This window comes from Ctenopharyngodon idella, chromosome 3 (genome assembly GCF_019924925.1).
Source record: "Ctenopharyngodon idella isolate HZGC_01 chromosome 3, HZGC01, whole genome shotgun sequence".
In the NCBI taxonomy this organism is placed as follows: domain Eukaryota; kingdom Metazoa; phylum Chordata; class Actinopteri; order Cypriniformes; family Xenocyprididae; genus Ctenopharyngodon; species Ctenopharyngodon idella.
This window is the reverse complement of record NC_067222.1, coordinates 11,630,028-11,652,344: the sequence shown is the minus strand read 5'-3', so window position 1 is coordinate 11,652,344 and position 22,317 is coordinate 11,630,028. Positions and strand designations below refer to the sequence as shown.

The 22,317-nt window shown below is 36.4% G+C and overlaps 1 protein-coding gene and 1 long non-coding RNA gene across 20 annotated transcripts in view; one reads left to right on the top strand and one right to left on the bottom strand.

The window, feature by feature from the left end:
• Nucleotides 1-22,317, bottom strand: part of LOC127509938 (gastrula zinc finger protein XlCGF52.1-like) — a 316,344-nt gene that overhangs the window by 252,198 nt on the left and 41,829 nt on the right. For 4 of the 19 annotated variants that reach the window (XM_051889325.1, XM_051889326.1, XM_051889331.1 and 1 more), the window contains one exon: nucleotides 13,917-15,446. In XM_051889325.1, the coding sequence (XP_051745285.1) occupies nucleotides 14,284-15,446 (1,163 nt within the window). In that variant the 3' untranslated portion in view covers nucleotides 13,917-14,283. Of the gene's footprint in view, nucleotides 1-6,297; nucleotides 9,744-10,564; nucleotides 10,759-11,639; nucleotides 11,922-13,916; nucleotides 15,447-17,908; nucleotides 18,123-18,976; nucleotides 21,764-22,317 lie in introns of those variants that run through there. The other 15 variants (XM_051889330.1, XM_051889327.1, XM_051889329.1 and 12 more) reach the window with 13 other exon arrangements.
• LOC127510098 (uncharacterized) lies at nucleotides 8,933-21,413 on the top strand. Its single transcript, XR_007929482.1, has 3 exons — nucleotides 8,933-9,057; nucleotides 14,761-14,891; nucleotides 21,293-21,413. It is a non-coding gene; the product is annotated as an uncharacterized LOC127510098 (long non-coding RNA).

Genomic DNA, 22,317 nt, shown 5'->3' with positions numbered 1-22,317 from the left:
CGTGAGCGCTTTCCAGAGCCGTTAAAAAAGTGTTACCACAAATTAGATAAGATGCTTGAACACACATTTTTTAACAGCAATTTGTTGCCACCTAGTGGCGTAACAATGCAATCGATACAGTCGTTATTTGAAGTCAAGTTAAGGCTGATTTATTCACCTTATCATTGCGTTCGTTTTGTCATCTTACTTCCGGCTGAGAGGGACCTAAGCTAGTAGTCGCTAGTGGTAATCCTATAGCTGTAAAGGTAGATGAGTATTATATGCTCAGTTAGGGGTGCCATAACAATTAGATTAAGAAGAGAGTACAATTGCATCAACGATGTTACAAATACAATGTAAAGAGGGTCGGAGTGTTGCGGTGCACTTTACAATTTACAACCTTAAGACGAGGAGCACCTGAGGCAATGGCTGAGGGCGCTAAACTTGAAGTGCCCACCCAAGCGCCCTTATGTGTGATCGTACCATTTCATGGACGGGAGGACCGACTGACGAACACCCTTACCTGAGAAATGGCTCAGCTACGATGTTCCGGTAAAGAAGTCACGGCGGGTGCTGAACAGGTTGTCAGATTCAGGTAAGCTAACTTAGCTAGCCATGTGCTTGTTAGCCTAATGTTAGATTTGTGAAGTCCGTTCTATGAATACATTTGAGATCAGTAACGAGCAGTTAACAAAATACAATGCATCTTGCATTATTACCATTGCCACCTATATATTTCATATTTATGATAGTATTATGGTACATTATAGTCTAACAATAGCTTAAATTATTCCTGTAAATTACAGAGATTGCAGTTGATAGCAGGCCAGCTAGCTACATCTCTCAATCAGATATTGACCTAAGTATTAACACTAGAGTTAGTGTATATACTGTCTCGTTTTTAATGCATCTCTCTCTCACACTGTTCTGTGATCCATCTGTCTCTGACCACAAGTACACTTCAAAATCACAACTCAGCCTGAAGCCACCTACATCTGATATGAGAACACAATGTGTTGAGTCGGCGCCATTGTACACAACTCTCCTGAGAAACAACCACCATTCATTCAGTCGCCGAGCACCTTACCAATACATACACCAACCGCTTCCAGCTACACACTTGGGATCAGCTCCTGATGACTTTGATGAAGCTGCGTCTTAATTTATTGCAGGGTGATCTTGCTGAAAGTTTTGGTCTTTCAAAACCTGGTATTGTAATAAATTCAAAACTGCAAATTCAGGGTTCCTGGAATACCTTCGTCCAGGTGCTGAAGTAATTGCAAACAGAGGCTTCACCATTACCGATCTCCTCTATGAAAGGAAGGTGAAACTTGTCATTCCAGCATTCACCAAGAGTTAGTTATTTTTATAAACTTTTACAGTGTGACCAGATGTTATCTATCTGTAAATTATTTCTATAAACCTTTACAATATGATCAGTTGTGGTGTTTTTTTTTTTTTTTTTAATCTTTACAATGTGGCCAGATGTTAGCTGTCAGTATTTTTTTAATAAAACCATATAATGTGAGCTCTGAAAACTTAAAGGAATTAAGTCTTCTGATTTAAATGGAATAAGTCATGTCAAGTTTGCAAATTAATTCTATCTTGGTTTATTGCCAAGATTATTTCAAATTAAATGGTGAAATATTACCTCTACATGAAGGTCAGTAAAAGGTGTGTCTAGCTTCCTGATGACAACAAACACTCTTATTTTATCACAACTTATATTAAATTATACATTTTCTAAAATACAAATCACAAATCTTTTGTTTAACAAAACTGATTTAAAATAATTCCAGTCTTCTTCACCTACACCCTCTACATGCTGCTCCAACTCCTGACAGTCCCCATTGGTTACCCCTGGCCACTTCTTCATATCGTCTACCCACATTAACAATGAGGATACGAGACCATCTGTTCATCGTATAAAGTTTTCTCCGTGCTCCCAATTTAAAACGTTTATGGCATTAACGTTATTTGTCATTTTGCTAAAGTTAGCTTGCTATAAACAATCTTATAACTACTGATCTAGCTACCGGATGTGCCGCGTCAGTTTAGCGGAAGTTGGATGACGTTTGAAAAGATTGTTTGTGAAGTTGTTTATATCTACACATGACAACTCTCTTTAGATCAACGGCAGCGCGAACACAGATTTGAATGATATGATTTTATTTTTGTCAAAGGTTTAATATACACGGGCGAATCGTCATTTAGGAATTAGATCATGTGGGTGATGTAATCGAGAACGTGATCTTTTAAAGATTAATTGTGCAGCTTTGTGCATCTCTCTCCCTCTGTCTCTATTGATATCTGACGTATATGAGTAGCGAGAGGGCTTTTCAGTGCATTAATATCTCTCTCGTTCAGACTCAAAAGCATCTCGGTCAGTGAAGGGCGTATTCGTTTATGAATGATTGTTTTATAGTGAAGTGTACGGCTGTTTAAAGCATGTAGTGCCATCTGGTGTTAAAAACTAAGCTCAGAATCGATTTGAGAGAGAAACGCGATGGATTCAGAAAATCTCCAAATTGATGAAGAAACGTTTCTCCCATCCAAGTTAGCGCATGCACATTAGGAGCAGTGGGCAGCCACTTTTCTGCAGTGCTTAGAGGTCAACCTGAGTCATTTCCTGATGGTATTGAGAACCATTGGGTTACCAGTCTGACTCATGACTCATATGCTAGATAATGTTAAAAAAAAAAAAAAATGTAGTTCTCACTACAAAAACATGGGATTTGTGCCTACAATTTAAAAAAAATAATATTTGTAAGATATATTGAAACAATTTTTTTCTTTTCAGACTTGATGGAAGAGAGTGAGGAGAGTGAAGAACTGAGTGAAGTGGAGGAGAAACATCATGTCAAACCTGGAGAAAAACCTTTGAGTCGCTCAAAGACTAAAAAGACATTTTTAAAGAAAAGAAGAGCCAAGAAATCTACAACCTGCACTCAGTGTGGAAAGAGTTTCACATGCAAACAGAGTCTTGATGTTCACATGAGAATCCACACCAGAGAAAAGCCATTCACATGTGATCAGTGTGAAAAGAGCTTCTTGAGCAAACTAAATCTAGAGATTCACATGAGAGTTCATACTGGAGGGAAGCTGTACACATGTGATCAGTGTGGGAAAGGTTTCACACAAAAGTCATATCTTAAGAAGCACATGAGGATCCACACTGGAGAGAAGCCTTTCACATGTGATCAATGTGGGAAGAGTTTCCCATACAAACAAGGTCTTGAGACTCACTTGAGAGTCCATACTGGAGAGAAGCCTGCACACATGCAATAAATGTGGGAAGAGTTTCACGGATTCAGGATACCTTAAGATTCACATGAGGATCCACACTGGAGAAAAGCCGTTCATATGTGATCAGTGTGAAAAGAGTTTCACAAACAAACTAAATCTTGATCGTCACCCGAGAGTTCATACTGGAGAGAAGCCGTTCACATGTGATCAGTGTGGGAAGAGTTTTTAACTCATTCTTCATTGTTTTCATTAGAACATCTTGTTTCTCTTCCACTTCTACTCTTCCATGCAAATGCAACATATACTTTCATGTAGCTTTGAAACTGGACACTTTGCTTCTCTTCTCCTCTTGAGATGATTTGGCTCTTATAAGTCAGTAAAGAGAGAAAGAGATCTGTCTCATTTGATTTCACTTTTACATAATTTTTGTATTTTGTTCAAGTAATGATTGATTAAACTTGTTAATCATTTTATCAACAAATTATTGCTATAGTCCATTTTTATTTTCTGTTGCTTCTGCTTGCATCAGGAATGATTTTAGTTCTGAAAGCCATGAAGTAACCTATTATGATTGCTTTTTGAGCTTTAAATGCCTAGTAAATTACTAGGCATTTAACCCACATAAGCAAATTTCTGAGTTAGTGTGAAGAGTTTTAATTAGAGGTGTACAAGCTGTACACTCACTACTTTACATTGTAGCAAAGTGTCATTTCTTCAGTGTTGTCACATGAAAAGATAAAATAAAATATTTACAAAAATGCGAGGAGTGTACTCACTTCTGTGAGATACTATATTAATGTATATCCTGACAAGCGAAGCGATGTGTTTGTGTAAAAAAAAAAAATCCATATTTAACAAGTTATGGAGTTAAATATCTAGCTTCCTCCCGACCGTCTTCCATATTCTACTTACAAAGAAAGTGTAAAATTTTCGCAGTTTAAAAAGTTTACGCTACACGCTACGCCCTCCTTATTCAACTTACAGAAAAAGCTTAAAGGCCTATTTTGGGGTGGGATTAAAAATGTGCTGATTTGGCAGTGTACACCTTTAAATGCTCATGCTCCCCGCCCCCAAGCTTGCGACTCTATAATACATTGCATAAACAATACAATAAGTTCACACAGCAAATATAACTCTCAAAATAGACAATTACAAAGTGCTCATGATGCAGCATATCAGATCACGTAAGTATGGCATGTATTTTGTGGATGTTTACATTCGATTCTGAATGAGTTTGATAGTATGCTGCACGGCTAATGGGGCTAAAGCTAACGTTACACACTGTTGGAGAGATTTATAAAGAATGAAGATGCGTTTATGAATTATACAGACTACACGCGTTTTCAAGTTAAAATGAAAATAACGTCATGGCTCTGGTCTCCGTGAATACAGTAAGAAACAATGGTAACTTTAACATTTTACAGTACATTAGCAACATGCTAATGAAACATTTAGAAAGACAATTTACAAATATCGCTAAATATATCATGATATCATGGATCATGAACAGTTATTATCGATCCATCTGCCATTTTCCCTATTGTCCCTGCAGAACGTCTGATGATTCGGCTGTCCAGCTCCATGGGCTGGCATATGCAAAAGTTGGGGGCGTACATATTAATGATCCCGACTGTTGCGTCACAGTCGGTGTTATGTTGGGATCCGCCTGTTTTTCAATGGCCTTTTGCACGAACAAGATTTACATAAGGAGGAAACAATTGTGTTTGAGACTCACGGTATGTCATTTCCATGTACAGAACTCTTATTATTCAACTATGCCAAGGTAAATTCAATTTTCAATTCTATGGCACTTCCATTTTTTGCATAATTTGGATACGGATTTGTGAAAGAATGGGTCGCTCTCAGGTGCTCAGTGAATTCAAGTGTGGTACCATGATAAGTAGCCACCTGTGCAAATCCATTCGTGAAATTTCCTCACTACTAAATATTCCACGGTCAACTGTTAGTGGTATCCTAACAAAGTGGAAGCAATTGGGAACAACAGCAACTCAGCCACGAAGTGGTAGGCCACATGAATTCACAGAGCGGGTCAGCACATGCTGAGGCACAGTGTGCAGAAGTCGCCAACTTTCTGCAGAGTCAATAGCTACAGACCTCCAAACTTCGTGTGGCCTTCAGATTAGTTCAAGAACAGTGCGTAGAGAGATTCATGGAATGGGTTTCCATGGCCGAGCAGCTGCATCCAAGCCTTACATCACCAAGTGCAATGCAAAGCGTCGGATGCAGTGGTGTAAAGCACGCCGCCACTGGACTCTAGAGCAGTGGAGACGTGTTCTCTGGAGTGACGAATCACGCTTCTCTGTCTGGCAATCCGATGGACGAGTCTGGGTTTGGTGGTTGCCAGGAGAACGGTACTTGCCTGACTGCATTGTGCCAAGTGTAAATTTTGGTGGAGGGGGGACTTTGTAGGAACAGTTTAAGGAACACTTTGCAAGGAACACACTCAGGTTCAGCTGAGCTTCTGCTTATGTTCGCTGACCAATGTTTGCATGTACAAGCATAAATTAAATCTTTATCAAGAAAATTTGGACTAAACCGCTAAATTCAAATGGATTCGTTTTCCGATCTCTTTATGAACTTTTTTAAAGCGTCAAAGTGTCAATGGAGGAACTGACATCTCAGATTTCATCAAAAAGATCTTAATTTGTGTTCCAAAAATGAACTAAAGTCTTAAGAGTTTGGAACAACATGAGGGTACTTTTCATTTTGGGGTGAACCCTTTCATGTTTAAAATTGGGGGGGGGAAACTAATTTTCATCGAGACATTAGTAGCTGTATTAGTATCAGTGATACTGGCCTTTAAAAAAATATTTAAAATATACTGTTTTTATGTTGTTTGTACATTAATTTGGATTTACTGTGAAATTATTACATTATAAAATATATTAAAAACTTATAAAAGTGTGTTTCTAATTGTGATTAATTTACAGGAAAAATGTGATTAATTTAGATACATTTTTTAATTGACTGACATCACTAAAAACAACACATCAAACAAAAATAAAGGTTATTCATGTAGACAAACAGAAGTCTCATTCAATCTCAGTCATGTGGAGTAAAATATAGTTTATTAGGTAATTAAAAACTGTGGGAAATTAAAACAAAGCCCAAAAAGCAAATATAATACGTAATGGTTTTCATATATTAAAACAAAATAATACAATTAAATTTTCCTGAAGCAAATACAATCAGCAGAATATAAAATTTGTTGATAAAATAAAGATGACAATGTTTTAATAAAAAAAGTAACAATCAATAATTACTCAAAGCAAATGCAAAAAAAAAAAAAAGGAAAAAAAAGCTGAGTAAAACCGAAAACTAATGAGGTGGATCTCTCTCCTTACTGACTAGTAGGGATGGGTATCATTAAGGTTTTAATGGTACAACTATTCTTACAATACTGTTTATTGATCTGCTATTTTCTGTATGAAAAATATCCATATTTAACAAGTTATAAAGTAAAATATCTAGCTTATGCCAGACTGCCTTCCGTATTCAACAACGGCAGCCCTTTTTTTCGTTAGTTGAATAGGACATAACGTAAGCGTTTTGAACTGCGAGTATGGATATGAATTTGGAGTTGAATATGGAAGGTGGTCTGGCGCCAGTTTATGATGGATGGATGGATGGATGGATGCACTTTCTTCAGCTCATACTCGTTGGTCCCGTTCACTGCAATTATAAAGCTTAAGATGCATCAGGATATTTATTAATATAACTCCGATTGTGTTCATCAGAAAGAAGAAAGTCATGTAAACCTAGAATGGCTTGCGGGTAAGTAAATCTTGGGGTAATTTTCATTTATGCAGCAATAATAAATAGTAAGGGTATTTTCTTAATTTCTACAGTACCAAAAGCAGAACCAATAACGTGGGAGCTCATCGACACTACAGTCTTTCTTAATTAGTTCCAGGGCCTGTTTAATACCAGCTCCGGTACCCATCCCTACTTACAAGAGAAGCAAAGAAGGATCAGTTGTAAAGCTACATGACATTATATCTTGCATCTGTGTGTTTTTAATACATCATAAGAGGTAGAATAACTAATTTTAAAAACAGAAAAAAAAAAAAAAATTCAGTCTGTGGTCAGCCTCTTCTCTTTAGCTTCCTGAACAAGAATGGTTTGTAAAAATCTTCTACAATCTTCATGGAAAAATAAGAAAAATACAAGAAATACATATGCATTAAAAGACAATTGAACATGATATGAAATTAATAACAAAGCACAAATGATATAATTTACACCAATCAGGCAAAACATTATGACCACCTTTGTAATATTGTGTTGGTGTGCTGTGGTATCTGCACCAAGATGTTAGCAGCAGATCCTTAAGTCCTGTAAGTTGCGAGGTGGAGCCTCCCTAGATCGGGCTTGTTTGTTCAGCACATCCCACAGATGCTTGATTGGATTGAGATCTGGGAAATTTGAGGCCAAGTCAACACCTCAAACTCATTGTTGTGCTCCTCAAACCATCCCTGAACCATTTTTGCTTTGTGGCAGGGTGCATTATCCTGCTGAAAAAGGTTACAGCCACCAGGGAATACAGTTTCCATGAAAGGGTGTACATGGTCTGCAACAATGCTTAGGTAGGTGGTACGTGTCAAAGTAACATCCACATGGATGGCAGGACCCAAGGTTTCCCAACAGAACATTGCCCAAAGCATCACACTGCAATCTTACATTGCTCCGTGGTCCAGTTCTGATGCTCACATGTCCACTGCGATACACTGTGTATTCTGACACCTTTCTATCAGAACCAGCATTAACTTCTTGAGCAGTTTGAGCTACAGTAACTCGTCTGTTGGATCGGACCACACGGGCCAGCCTTCGCTCCCCACATGCATCAATGAACCTTGGCCGTCCATGACCATTTTTCCTGCTTCTAACACATCAACTTTGAGGACAAAATGTTCACTTGCTGCCTAATATATCCACCCACTAACTGGTGCCGTGATGAAGAGATAATCAGTGTTATTTACTTCACCTGTCAGTGCTCATAATGTTATGCCTGATCGGTGTGTATCATGAAGCAAAATAACACACAAGAATAAAACTTCTTGACACTCCATCTTTGAGTTTATCTGAATCTCATAGCTGAATCTGCTGGTTTTGAAGAACTTCATTCATTGTGAAAATTTTAGATTATGTTTCGGATGTAATCGCTGGTTAAGACAGATTTATCAGATGATATTTTGTTGCTTGATGCATTATTGTGTCGCATTTGGTGAGGATGTGGCATCAGACCTGAAAGTGCTGGATCTGAAGAGGATCTACTTACTGTGATTGTTTTTTTGTATGCTTGTGTAGAGAAGATGAATGTTTGAAACACTTCCCTCATGCAGTGCTGTGATACGATTTCTCTCCAGTGTGAATCCTCTCGTGATTTCTCAGAGTTGCTAACTGACTGAAACTCTTGTCACAAAGTGAACACTTATAAGGTTCCTCTCCCGTGTGAATCCTTTTATGCGTTTTCAGGTGTCCTGACAGACTGAATCTCTTGTCACAGTATGAACACTTGAAAGGTTTTTCTCCAGTGTGAATCCTCTCGTGCTGTTTTAAATGGCTTGCTGAAATAAAAGTCTTCTCACACTCAAAGCACATGTAGTCTCTCACACCAGTATGAATTTTCTCATGTATTTTTAAATGTTCCAGACGTGAAAAATTCTTTCCACATAAATTACATGAATATGGCTTTTCTTTTGTATGACATTTCAGGTGCTTCTTCAGGACTGAAGACCACAAAAATGTTTTTCCGCACTGATCACATGTGAACGGCTTCCCTCCAGTGTGGATGTTCATGTGTTCTTTAAGGTTTGCTGATTGTGCAAAACTCTTTCCACACTGATCACAAGTGTACGGTTTCTCTCCAGTATGAACCTTCATATGTCCCTTAAGGTGTACTTTTTGTGAGAAACTTATTCCACACTGATCACATGTGTATGGTTTCTCTTCAGTGTGGATTATCTCATGTATTTTCAGATTTGCTGACCGATTGAATCTCTTGTCACAGTGTGAACACTTGTATGGTTTCTCTCCAGAGTGGATCCTTTCATGTTTTTTCAGGATTCCTGACTGATTGAAGCTCTTGTCGCAGTGTGAACACTTGTAAGGTTTCTCTCCAGGGTGGATGTTCATGTGTTCTTTAAGGTGTCCTGGTTGCGTAAAACTCTTCCCGCACTGATCACATGTATACGGTTTCTCTCCACTATGAACTCTCATGTGAACATAAAGACCATATTTGCATGTGAAACTCTTCCCACACTGATCACATGTGAACGGCTTCTCTCCAGTATGAACTCTCATGTGACGCTCAAGATTTTGTTTATTTGTGAAACTCTTCCCACACTGAGTGCAGCTGAAAAATTTCTTGTCTCTTCTTTTCTTTAAATCTTTCTGTTTGGTTTGAGAGCAACTCAAAGGTTTTTCTCCAGTTATGACATGCTTTTTCTCATCAACTTCACTCAATTCTTCATTCTTCTCATTTCCTTCAATCAACTCTGAAATAAAAGTAAAAATGATTCATTTTCAGTAACTCGTAATAAAACAGAAATGTGAAGAACATAAAAGTGAACCTTGATGTAACAGTGGACAGTAGGCAATTGCTATACAAAATTTGTCCCTGAAACTTTCCATGAATGAGGAATGAGGAACTAAATATCTTATATCAATTTTCTTATATAGAAAATGCATCTTGATTTAAATTTTTTTAGATTTTTTACTTGAAAAAAGACAAAAATACTTAGTAAGAAAAGCATTTTTGCAGCGTGAACGAATGAAGTATTTAAACTTCGCTTATACTTTAAAAGGAGGAGGAGACCGAAAGAAACTCTGGGTTTACTGAAGAAAACCTTACGAGGGGTGCGTTTCCCGAAAGCATCGTTAGCCATCTATTGTCGTCAGTCTCATTGAAATCTATTGGTAAAGACAGAACTTCCGACCATAGCTTGCTTTGGGAAACGCACCCCTGGTTAGGTTCACAGAGTAATTTACCATGGGTAACTCTCTTTCAGAAACAGCTTGACTTGCCCTGCTTTCTTGTGTTTGACATACCTCCTATTCTGAAAGGGAAAACCCAGAGATTCCCTCATTTCAGGGTTAACATACTCAGAGTTTTCACTTAACCTCCTTTCTGAAACGGGCCTCTGCTGAGACACCAAATGATTCCCACCTCTGTCCAGTTCATAGAAAGTGTCCCTTATTATTTGATGCTTCTGATACATTATTTTACAGCTTTAAAGATTTTTCCTAATATAATAAACCAAAATCTAAATCTTCTTGAAGCTTCAGCATCATGAATGAATGAAGAATAAACACCAACCTCTTTGTTCTTCAGTGTGTTTCATCCTGCAGGGTTCTGGATCACTCATGTTCTCACTGTCCTCTTTAATAAACTTTGCAGATTTCAGCTCTTCTGATGCTCTGATGCTCGTCTGATGGGAATATTCCAGCATTTACTGGTGAAATCACTTAAGGCAGGATTGCTGTGGGAGAAGCTTCACTGAACATGAACTTCTGTGTGAAAGAAGCAGATATGCCAAAATTAACAATAAATCAGTTTTTTTTAAAACTAATTTACAAATTTAAGCATTTATGCAAGTGAGCAGATGTCCTTTGAAGAGACCATAGCCTTATAAATATAGTGTTGCCTCTTTGTAAACCACTGTATTAAAAATAACAGCATCGACACAACGAGCACTTCAATTTAAAATGCTCATTCAGTAACACTGCACTCACATATGTGGAAATTCACACATTCTGTGTTTTCTCTGCATGTTTTTATTCTTTTTTTTTTCATTCTGCCCCCTTTAACCATGTAAGATGATTTCTGTTTAGAAATATAGGATGTAAACCACAAATAACAGAAAGAATAAAAAAAAAAAACAAACAGAAATTTGACAAGACCTATTTTCAGTAACATCTACAGGTAAATAACTACAATAGATCACACAATATCTAAATATAGTTTGGTTTTCTAATAACTACATTCAGATCAATAAAGTAATGATTAACATTTTATAGTTTATGTGCAGAAACTGACAGTGATTACATTACCACGAAGCAAAATTTTAATCGAGTGTCTGTAATTTTGTTCATATTTATATTTTAATGTCCCACATGGTTCACTATATAGGCTCAGTATTAAGTAATTAGCAGTGCCTGTTCTTGATTTTAACGATGTAAAGTACAACAAACTTGATCTGCCAAAGATAAATATCAGAGAAATAACGTTATAAATAAAATCGCAGCATCAATTCCCCTCACAAATCATTCAGTAACATCAACATTATCACTCCAAACATCGAAACACACAACATCGCTCAAGTCAATGAATAATGAATGTTTTCCTCATAAGCCCGTTAAGTCAGCAAACACACGAACAGCGCTATACTCACATCAAAAAAGGCAGAAACGACCTCTCATACTGTTTCAAACTGTGTAAAGTGTATTTTACAGCGTTGTAAACATGGTAAACACCGTGAACTGCTCACCTCTCCTCAGAAGACGCGACGCCGACTGAGCGCGCGCGCTGCTGATGACGTCATCGCCGCGAGGCGAGATCAACAAAAGCGGCCAATTATATTTAAAACGACAAAACATCTATAAAACAACGCGTCGAAACAAAAATAACGGTTACTAATGTAGACAAACAGCCGTCTCATTCAAAGTCGTGTAGCCTAAGGAGCAAATATTTGGCCATCAAAAGCTTTATTGAGAAATGTAATAGAGAAAGCCCAATATACTAATATTTCATTGATTTCAGACTAAAACTAAAATTACATTTTCCTGATGCTAGATACAATCGTTGATGAAATATATAAGTAAATATAACAATATATTAAGAAAAATGTAACATTGAATCAATTACTCAAAGCAAAATTAAGTAAACATGAAAACATATGAGATGGATCTCTCTCTCCTACTGACTTTCATGTAGGGATGGGTATATCCTTTTAACAGCATTGCTATTATTATAACACTGCTTATTGATCTGGTACGTCTTATTGGCTCTTTTTTATGAAATAAACAATGTTTTTATATTCTGAAATGTAAAAATATATAGCAAAGAAACAGCATGTTGGAACAAATTATTATTATAAAAACAAATGAATATAAAACACCTGTTTGTAAATTCACCAGTGTGTTGTTTTTTTAACACATATCTTTTTACAGTGTAGGTCACGAGAAGTGTTTAAGGTTTAAGGCATGTGATTGGCTGTTCACTACACACTTTTTATGAGCATGTGCTCCATAAAATCAGAATCAAAGCCTGATAATCAGTTGATGATCAGAATCAGGGTACCAACAAAGCTGGATTGGTTTGGTTTTGCCAACTCAAAGCTGTAGCCCTGACTTTGTTTAGCCACTATCATGGTACAAGCCCCTATTCATTTTTTTATTTATTTATTTAGGTCCAGAAAGCTTATATAATTTAATTTTCATAATGTTTTTTTTTTCTATTTTAAAATGCATGTTTTAATTTACCTTTAAGTTTCTAGATTTTATCAATAAATAATTTCATTTAAGCACATTCTGCACATTCTTTTAACTTAAGTTCAAAATAACTTTCCAATACATGGATAACCCAGCTTAATCAGCTCAAATATCTCACATTGGGTCAATTTGAGTTCCTCTGTCAACCTCTCGTGGAAAAAATTAAATAATTTAACATGATGAAGTTCAAGATGAAGTTCTTGAGTTTATCTCTTCAGAATGTTCTTCCATCCACAGCCATCCATCATAAACATACTCCACATAATAAAGGCCTTCTGAAGCGAAACGATGCGTTTGTGTAAAAAAAAAATAATAAAAAAAAATTCATATTTAACAAGTTAAGTAAAATATCTAGCTTCTGCCAGACCACCTTCCGTATTCAACTTACAGATGAAGTTTAACGCCTCTCACAGTTCAAAACGCTTATGCTACGTTCTACATCTTCCGTATTCAGCATTACGGAAAAAGCGTAACTGACGTTGAGTAACAGTAAATCTTGTGGTAATTTTCATTTTAAATGGAACCAATTCTTTAAGAACTAATGCATCGATCCAATATACAGACACATAGGATTTTCTCTAATATGTCGCTTTACCTCAAACATCTTTTCATAATCCTTGGAAGCCAATCTTGAAATCGAAAATAAAATTAGATTAAGATCTCTCTTCTAGATAATAAAATAACAAAATACCAAAAACGCATCACAAACGTCTTGATATTATCGCATTTAAAAACAGTTGGCAAAATAATTAGCACGATAATGTTTATGTAGAAAAAATAAATAGTAAGTGTATTTTCTTAATTTCTACAGTACTGAAAGCAGAACCGATAACATCTGAGCTTATCAATACTACGTCATTTGTATTTTAGCCCCAAATCCCATTTAATGCCGGCTCCAGTACCCATCCCAACTTACAAGAGAAGCAAAGAAGGATCCGTTTCAAAGCTACATGACATGTCTTGTATCTGTCTTTTCATAATAGCTACATCATAAGTGGAAGAATACCTTTTTTTAAAGGTTATTTTAAAAACAACAAAGAAAAAATAAATACATAAATAAATCTCAGTCTCTTAAGAGTGTTCAGCCTCTTCTCTTCAGCTTCCTGAACAAGAATGGTCTGTAAAAAGCTTCTACAGTTCTTTATAAAAGAGTAAGCAACATAATATGATACTTATAAGACAGCACAATGATATAATTTATTTCATGAAGCAAAATGATACACAAGAATAAAAAAAAAAAAAATTGCTTTTTAGGGGAGGAACTCCATCTTTGAGTTGATCTGAATCACAGTTGAATCTGCTGGTTTTGAAGATGAACTTGTCTTTATTCACTGTGAGAACTTTAGATAATGTTTCTTTGTCATGTCGGGTGTAATCTCCGGTTAAGACAGATTTATCCAGATGATATTTTATTGCTTGATGCATTATTGTGTCGCATTTGGTGAGGATGTGGCATCAGACCTGAAAGTGCTGGATCTGAATCTACTTACTGTGATTGTTTTTTGTATGCTTGTGTAGAGAAGATGAATGTTTGAAACACTTCCCTCATGCAGCGCTGTGATAAGGTTTCTCTCCAGTGTGAATCCTCTCGTGATTTCTCAGAGTTGCTGACTGACTGAATCTCATGTCACAGTATGAACACTTGTAAGGTTTTTCTCCAGTGTGGATCCTCTTGTGTCTTTTCAGGTGTCCTGACTGACTGAATCTCTTGTCACAGAGTGAACACTTGTAAGGTTTTTCTCCAGTGTGAATCCTCTGGTGCACTTTTAAATCACCGGCTCTAGTAAAAGTCTTCTCACACTCAAAGCACATGTAGTCTCTCACACCAGTATGAATTTTCTGATGTATTTTTAAATGTTCTAGACGTGAAAAACTGTTTCCACATAAATTACATGAATGTGGCTTTTCTTTTGTATGACATTTCAGGTGCTTCTTCAGGACTGAAGACCACAAAAATGTTTTTCCGCATTGATCACATGTGAACGGCTTCCCTCCAGTGTGGATGTTCATGTGTTCTTTAAGGTTTGCTGATTGTGCAAAACTCTTTCCACATTGATCACAAGTGTACGGTTTCTCTCCAGTATGAACCTTCATATGCACCTTAAGCTGTCCTTTTTGTGAGAAACTTATTCCGCACTGATCACATGTGTGTGGTTTCTCTCCAGTGTGGATCCTCTCATGATTTTTCAGGATTCCTGACTGATTGAAGCTCTCGTCGCAGTATGAACACTTGTATGGTTTCTCTCCAGGGTGGATGTTCATGTGTTCTTTAAGGTGTCCTGATTGTGTAAAGTTTTTTCCGCACTGATCATATGTGTACTGTTTCTCTCCAGGGTGGATGTTCATGTGTTCTTTAAGGTGTCCTGATTGTGTAAAACTCTTCCCGCATTGATCACATGTGTACGGTTTCTCTCCAGTATGAACTCTCATGTGAACATCAAGCTCATATTTGTTTTTGAAACTCTTCCCACATTGATCACATGTGAACGGCTTCTCTCCAGTATGAACTCTGGTGTGACGCTCAAGACTTTGTTTGTATGTGAAACTCTTCCCACACTGAGTGCAGGTGAAAGATTTCTTGGCTCTTCTTTTCTTTAAATCTTTCTGTTTGGTTTGAGAAAAACTCAAAGGTTTTTCTCCAGTTATGACATGCTTTTTCTCCTCAACTTCACTCAATCCTTCATTCTCCTCATTTCCTTTAATCAACTCTGAAATAAAAGTAAAAATTATTAATTTTCAGTAACTCATAATAAAACTGAAGAAACATGCAGGACATAAAAGTGAACCCTAACTATATATATATATATATATATATATATATATATATACCAAAAGAAACTCTGGGTTTACTGAAGAAAACCTAACCAGGGGTGCGTTTCCCCAAAGCATCATTAGCCAACTATGGTAGTAAATGGTAACAAGGAATTTCCGACCATAGTTCGTGTTGGGAAACGCACCCCTGGTAAGGTTTACAAAGTAAGTTACAATGGTTACTTCTCTTTCAGAAACAGGCTTGACTTATGGGTAGGCGTGTATATCACGATAATGAATATGCATGATATTGTTATCACGGGCACTTCAAAATACCGTAAATAATTATTTATTACAAATTATTAAAATTTTTATCATGCATTTTAAGAATACTTTCCTTATCAACCGTATAAAATGCACAACACCACTGTATTCTGCATCAAAGGGACACATGCGCACTCAGATGTAAAAAAGCCCAACATGCATGAGAAGCACAGGGCAGAACGAGTGAAGGAGACGTCCTGAATGGAAGTTCACGTTCACTCTCTGACAGCAGAGGGCACTGATGGAATAGCAGAAATGCAGCGGTTACCCCGGAAACCCCGTAAACAAAGCAGCTGCTACTGAGCAGTAATTAAAGTTCTTCAAACAGCCATTCAATTTTTTGAATTCGCAATGTTGTTCATCACAGCACCAATTACTTAATACTTAAAGACTTAACAGGCTATTTATTTTCAAACTTAAACATTTTTACATTTTAATTTGGACTACAACATGCCCTAATGATTATAAATGTTCTGATTATTTGTTATTGTTCAGTAAAACTTTGAGACATACGGCTTCATTAGTTAACATGTTAATTCATTCTTACCAAACCGACAATGAAAAATACTTAAAGCCTTTATTAATCTTAGTTAATGTTAATTTCTTAGTTACTGTTTAATAACATTACTAAAATCAAAAGAACTTATTTAATGGACCTGAGATGAAACTAACAATGATCAGTTATAATTCTTAACTAACATTAACAAAAAAAATAATACAATGTATCTTAGTTAATGCATTAACTAACGTTAAATGTGACCTTATTGTAAAGTGTTACCTGTTGTTCTCTATAATTCTTTGCACTTTAATCTGTTTGAAAAATTTTACTTTATAAATTGTGTATTGCGTTACTGCATTTAAATGTTCAGAGTTCTTAAACCTGTTATATTATGACAACACTTCTTTTGCATCTTATTACAACACCGTGATAATACCATATACCGTGATAAAAGCTTCAGCAATTTTCGCAACATGAAAATTTGATACCTTTCAAACAGGACGCGGAAGGTTTGTTGCTGCATCGACCAAAGCACACGTGAAGTAGGGATGCTCCGATCCGCCCTTTTTTGCTTCCAATACCACTTCCGATACCTGGGATTCAGTATCGGCCGATACCAATCCGATATTCAAGTAATAATAATTAAAAAAAAAAGTGCTGAATTACCTAATAAACTGTATGCCTCACTGTGTGGAAGAGACTAGGATCATTGTTTTGTGCAAGGCATCAGGCTTAACTTAAACATTATTTTCCTAACTTTATAAAACAAAATAACAGACACAAATGTAGTGAATTATTTATTAAATAATTGTGCATCAGTGCAACAACTGTAAATAGCTTCACTAGCTCGGTAGACATTCAAAATAAACAGGAGTCCAGCTGACTCCTTCATCCATGACTCATGGCTTTTTTCATGAATGTTTGCTTCATACTATAAACGAAATATATTTATATATAAATATATACTATAAAATTAAAAGACATTTCTGTTTAAATTTATAGCGCAGTTTTTTTAATGAGGCAGCAACATATGATATATAGGACAGAACAAAAAAAGCTATCAACAATCTTTCATTGCGCAAAAGTATTATAATATGAACGGCTCCCATACAGAGCGGCACAAAGCGCTTATGCGCATCCCGTGTGCAGAATGATGCGCTTGAAGCATCATGGAGTCAGAGCGCGCAGCATTGAAAAAATTCTAAGTACAAAGTGAAGATAGATTGATGCGTATTGTATTACCGGTATCTTTGTCTACAGATGAAGTATTATAACAGAAACATTGAATCATCTTGGAGAGAGTTTCATTGGGACATACCTCCCATTCTAAAACGGAAAACCCAGAGTTTCCCGCATTTCAAGGTTAACTTACTCAGAGTTTTCACTTAACCCTCTTTCCTGAAACGGGCCTCAGCTGAGACACCAAATGATTCCCACCCATACGCAGTTCATAGAAAGTGTCACTTATTATTTGATGCTTCAGCTATATTATTGCACAGTTTTGAAGATTTTTCCTAATAAAACAAACCAAAATATGAATCTTCTTTAAGCTTTAAAACCTTCAGCATCATGAATGAATGAAGAATAAACACCAACCTCTTTGTTCTTCAGTATCTTCAGTGTGTTTCATTCTGCAGGGTTCTGGATCACTCATGTTCTCACTGTCCTCTTTAATAAACTCAGTCTTTGCAGATTTCAGCTCCTCCTGATGCTCTGATGCTCGTCTGATGGGAATATTCCAGCATTTACAGGCAGGATTGCTGTGGGAGGAGCTTCACTGAATATGAACTTCTGTGTGGAAGAAGATTTGCTGAAATTAACAACAATAAATCAGTTATTTAGAGGAGTTTTTTTTTTTTTTTTTTTTTTAACTAATTTACAAATTTAAGCATTTATGTAAGTGAAGCAGATGTCCTCCAGATTTTATCTTTGAAGAGACCATAGCCTTATAAATAAAGGGCTGCCTCTTTGTAAATCATTATATTACTATATTAAAAATAACAGCATCAACACAGAGCACTTCAATTTAAAATGCTCATTCAGTGACACTGCATTCACATATGTGGAAATTCACACATTCTATGCATTTCTGTTTTGTCTGTTGTCTATTCTTAACATTTCTATCCATATTTTTTTTTTCATTCTGCCCCCTATATTAACATATAAAATGACATCTCTCTAGAAATATGTATAGTAATGAAATTATTAACATTTTAGTTTTATATGTGCAAAGCAAAATTTTAAATGTTCCCAGTGTCTGTAATTTTATTCATATTTATGTGTAGATTTTAAATATAATATTAAGCAGTATATGTTCTTGATTATAACGATGTAAAGTAACTATAACAAATTTGATCTGCCAAAGCATCAGAGAAATAACGTTATAAAATCACAGCATCAATTCCCCTCACAGATAACGAGACATTTAGTAACAGCAACATTATCAATCCAAACATCGAAACAATCATTCAAACACACAAAAGCAAAAAATCGCTAAGTGCTAACTAATGTTTTCCTCAAATGCTCGTTGTTTATCAAGTGTTTAAGTCGGTAAGCACACAAACAGCGCTGTACTCGACTGAAACAAGGCAGAAACGACCTCTTATATTGTTGCATAAACAAACTGTGTAAAGTGCATTTTACAAGTTTAAATATGCGAAATACCGTGAACTGCTCCTCAGAAGACTAGACAGACTGACCGCGCGCACGCGCGCGCTAGTGATGACGTCACCGCCACGAGGCGCGTTCACGCCATATCGTAAATAGAAGCTGAAAACCTCTAATATAAGATTATTTAGGCCAGATGTGTACACAGACTAAGTAAAAAATGGCTATATAATTGTTTGACATTACAATGGGTGTTTACAGAAAGATTAGCATCTTAACATACTATTACAATACAGATAGAGTTCAGGGGTGAACTAACCCTTTAATAAATATACTGACGCATCCGAGCTTTATAATGGCAGTGAATGGGATCAACGAGTGTGAAACTGAAGAAAGTTCTTCCATCCACAGCCATCCATCATAAACATACTCCACATAATAAAGGCCTTCTGAAGCGAAACTATGCGTTTGTGTTTAAAAAAAAAAAAAAAAAAAAAAAAATCATATTTAACAAGTTATGAAGTAAAATATCTAGCTTCTGCCAGACCACCTTCCGTATTCAACTTACGAAGGAAGTTTAACGCCTCTCTCAGTTAAAACGCTTATGCTACGTTCTACATCTTCCGTATTCAGCGTTACGGAAAGAGCGTAACTGACATTGAGTAACTGAGTAAATCTTGGGGTAATTTTCATTTTAAATGGAACCAATTCTTTAAGAACTAATGCACTGATCCAATATACAGACACATAGGATTTTCTCTAATATGTCGCTTTACTTCAAACATCTTGTTTTCATAATCCTTGGAAGCCAATCTTGAAATCGAAAATAAATTTAGATTAAGATCTCTCTTCTAGATAATAAAATAACGAAAACACATCACAAACAAATGTCTTGATATTATTGCATTCAGAAACAGTTGGCAAAACAATTAGCACGATAATGTTTTCTACAGTACTGAAAGCAGAACCGATAGCGTCTGAGCTTATCAATTTGTAATTTGTATTTTAGCCCCAAATCCCATTTAATGCTGGCTCCAGTACCCATCCCAACTTACAAGAGAAGCAAAGAAGGATCAGTTGCAAAGTTACATGACATATCTTGTATCTGTGTTTTCATAATAGCTACATCATAAGTGGAAGAATAACTTATTTTAAAGGTTATTTTAAAAACAACAGAGAAAAAATAAATACATAAATAAATCTTAGTCTCTTAAGAGTGTTCAGCCTCTTCTCTTCAGCTTCCTGAACAAGAATGGTCTGTAAAAAGCTTCTACAGTTCTTTATAAAAGAGTAAGCAACATAATATGATACTTATAAGACAGCACAATGATATAATTTATTTCATGAAGCAAAATGATACACAAGTATAAAAAATTTTGCTTTTTAGGGGAGGAACTCCATTTTTGAGTTGATCTGAATCTCAGTTGAATCTGCTGGTTTTGAAGATGAACGTCTTTATTCACTGTGAAAACTTTAGATAATGTTTCTTTGTCATGTCGGGTGTAATCTCTGGTTAAGACAGATTTATCCAGATGATATTTTGATGCTTGATGCATTATTGTGTCGCATTTGGTGAGGATGTGGCATCAGACCTGAAAGTGCTGGATCTGAAGAGGATCTACTTACTGTGATTGTTTTTTGTATGCTTGTGTAGAGAAGATGAATGTTTGAAACACTTCCCTCATGCAGCGCTGTGATAAGATTTTTCTCCAGTGTGAATCCTCTCATGATTTCTCAGAGTTGCTGAGTGACTGAATCTCTTGTCACAGTGTGAACACTTGTAAGGTTTTTCTCCAGTGTGGATCCTCTTGTGTCTTTTCAGGTGTCCTGACCGACTGAATCTCTTGTCACAGTGTGAACACTTGTAAGGTTTTTCTCCAGTGTGAATTCTCTGGTGCAGTTTTAAACCGTTTGCTGTAGTAAAAGTCTTCTCACACTCAAAGCACATGTAGTCTCTCACACCAGTATGTATTTTCTCATGTATTTTTAAATATTCTAGACGTGAAAAACTGTTTCCACATAAATTACATGAATGTGGCTTTTCTTTTGTATGACATTTCAGGTGCTTCTTCAGGACTGAAGACCACAAAAATGTTTTTCCGCATTGATCACATGTGAACGGCTTCCCTCCAGTGTGGATGTTCATGTGTTCCTTAAGGTTTGCTGATTGTGCAAAACTCTTTCCACATTGATCACAAGTGTACGGTTTCTCTCCAGTATGAACCTTCATATGCACCTTAAGGTGTCCTTTTTGTGAGAAACTTATTCCACACTGATCACATGTGTGTGGTTTCTCTCCAGTGTGGATTATCTCATGTGCTTTCATATTTGCTGACCGACTGAATCTCTTGTCACAGTGTGAACACTTGAAAGGTTTTTCTCCAGTGTGGATCCTCTCATGATTTTTCAGGATTCCTGACTGATTGAAGCTCTTGTCGCAGTATGAACACTTGTAAGGTTTCTCTCCAGGGTGGATGTTCATGTGTTCTTTAAGGTGTCCTGATTGTGTAAAACTCTTCCCGCACTGATCACATGTGTACGGTTTCTCTCCAGTATGAACTCTCATGTGAACATCAAGCTCATATTTGTTTTTGAAACTCTTTCCACATTGATCACATGTGAATGGCTTCTCTCCAGTATGAACTCTGGTGTGACGCTCAAGACTTTGTTTGTATGTGAAACTCTTTCCACACTGACTGCAGGTGAAAGATTTCTTGGCTCTTCTTTTCTTTAAATCTTTCTGTTTGGTTTGAGAAAAACTCAAAGGTTTTTCTCCAGTTATGACATGCTTTTTCTCCTCAACTTCACTCAATCCTCCATTCTCCTCATTTCCTTTAATCAACTCTGAAATAAAAGTAAAAATTATTAATTTTCAGTAACTCATAATAAAACTGAAGAAATGTGCAGGACATAAATATACATACACATACATACATACATATATACACATACACATATATGTGTATATATATGTGTGTGTATATATATATATATATATATATATATATACACACCAAAAGAAACTCTGGGTTTATCAAAGAAAACCTGACCAGGGGTGCGTTTCCCCAAAGCATCGTTAGCCAACTATGGTTGTAATTCTAGTGGTAACGATGGAACTTCCGACCATAGTTCGTGTTGGGAAACGCACCCCCTGGTAAGGGTTACAAAGTAAGTTACCATGGTTACTTCTCTTTCAGAAACGGGCTTGACTTATGGGTAGGCGTGTGCCGATATTCGGTAATACGATATAATGCACGATATGAATATGCATGATATGCCCATCAACCGTATAAAATGCACAACACTGCTGTATTCTGCGTCAAAGGGACACGCGCACTCAGATGTAAAAAAGCCCAACATGCACGATAAGCACAGGGCAGAACGAGTGAAGGAGACGC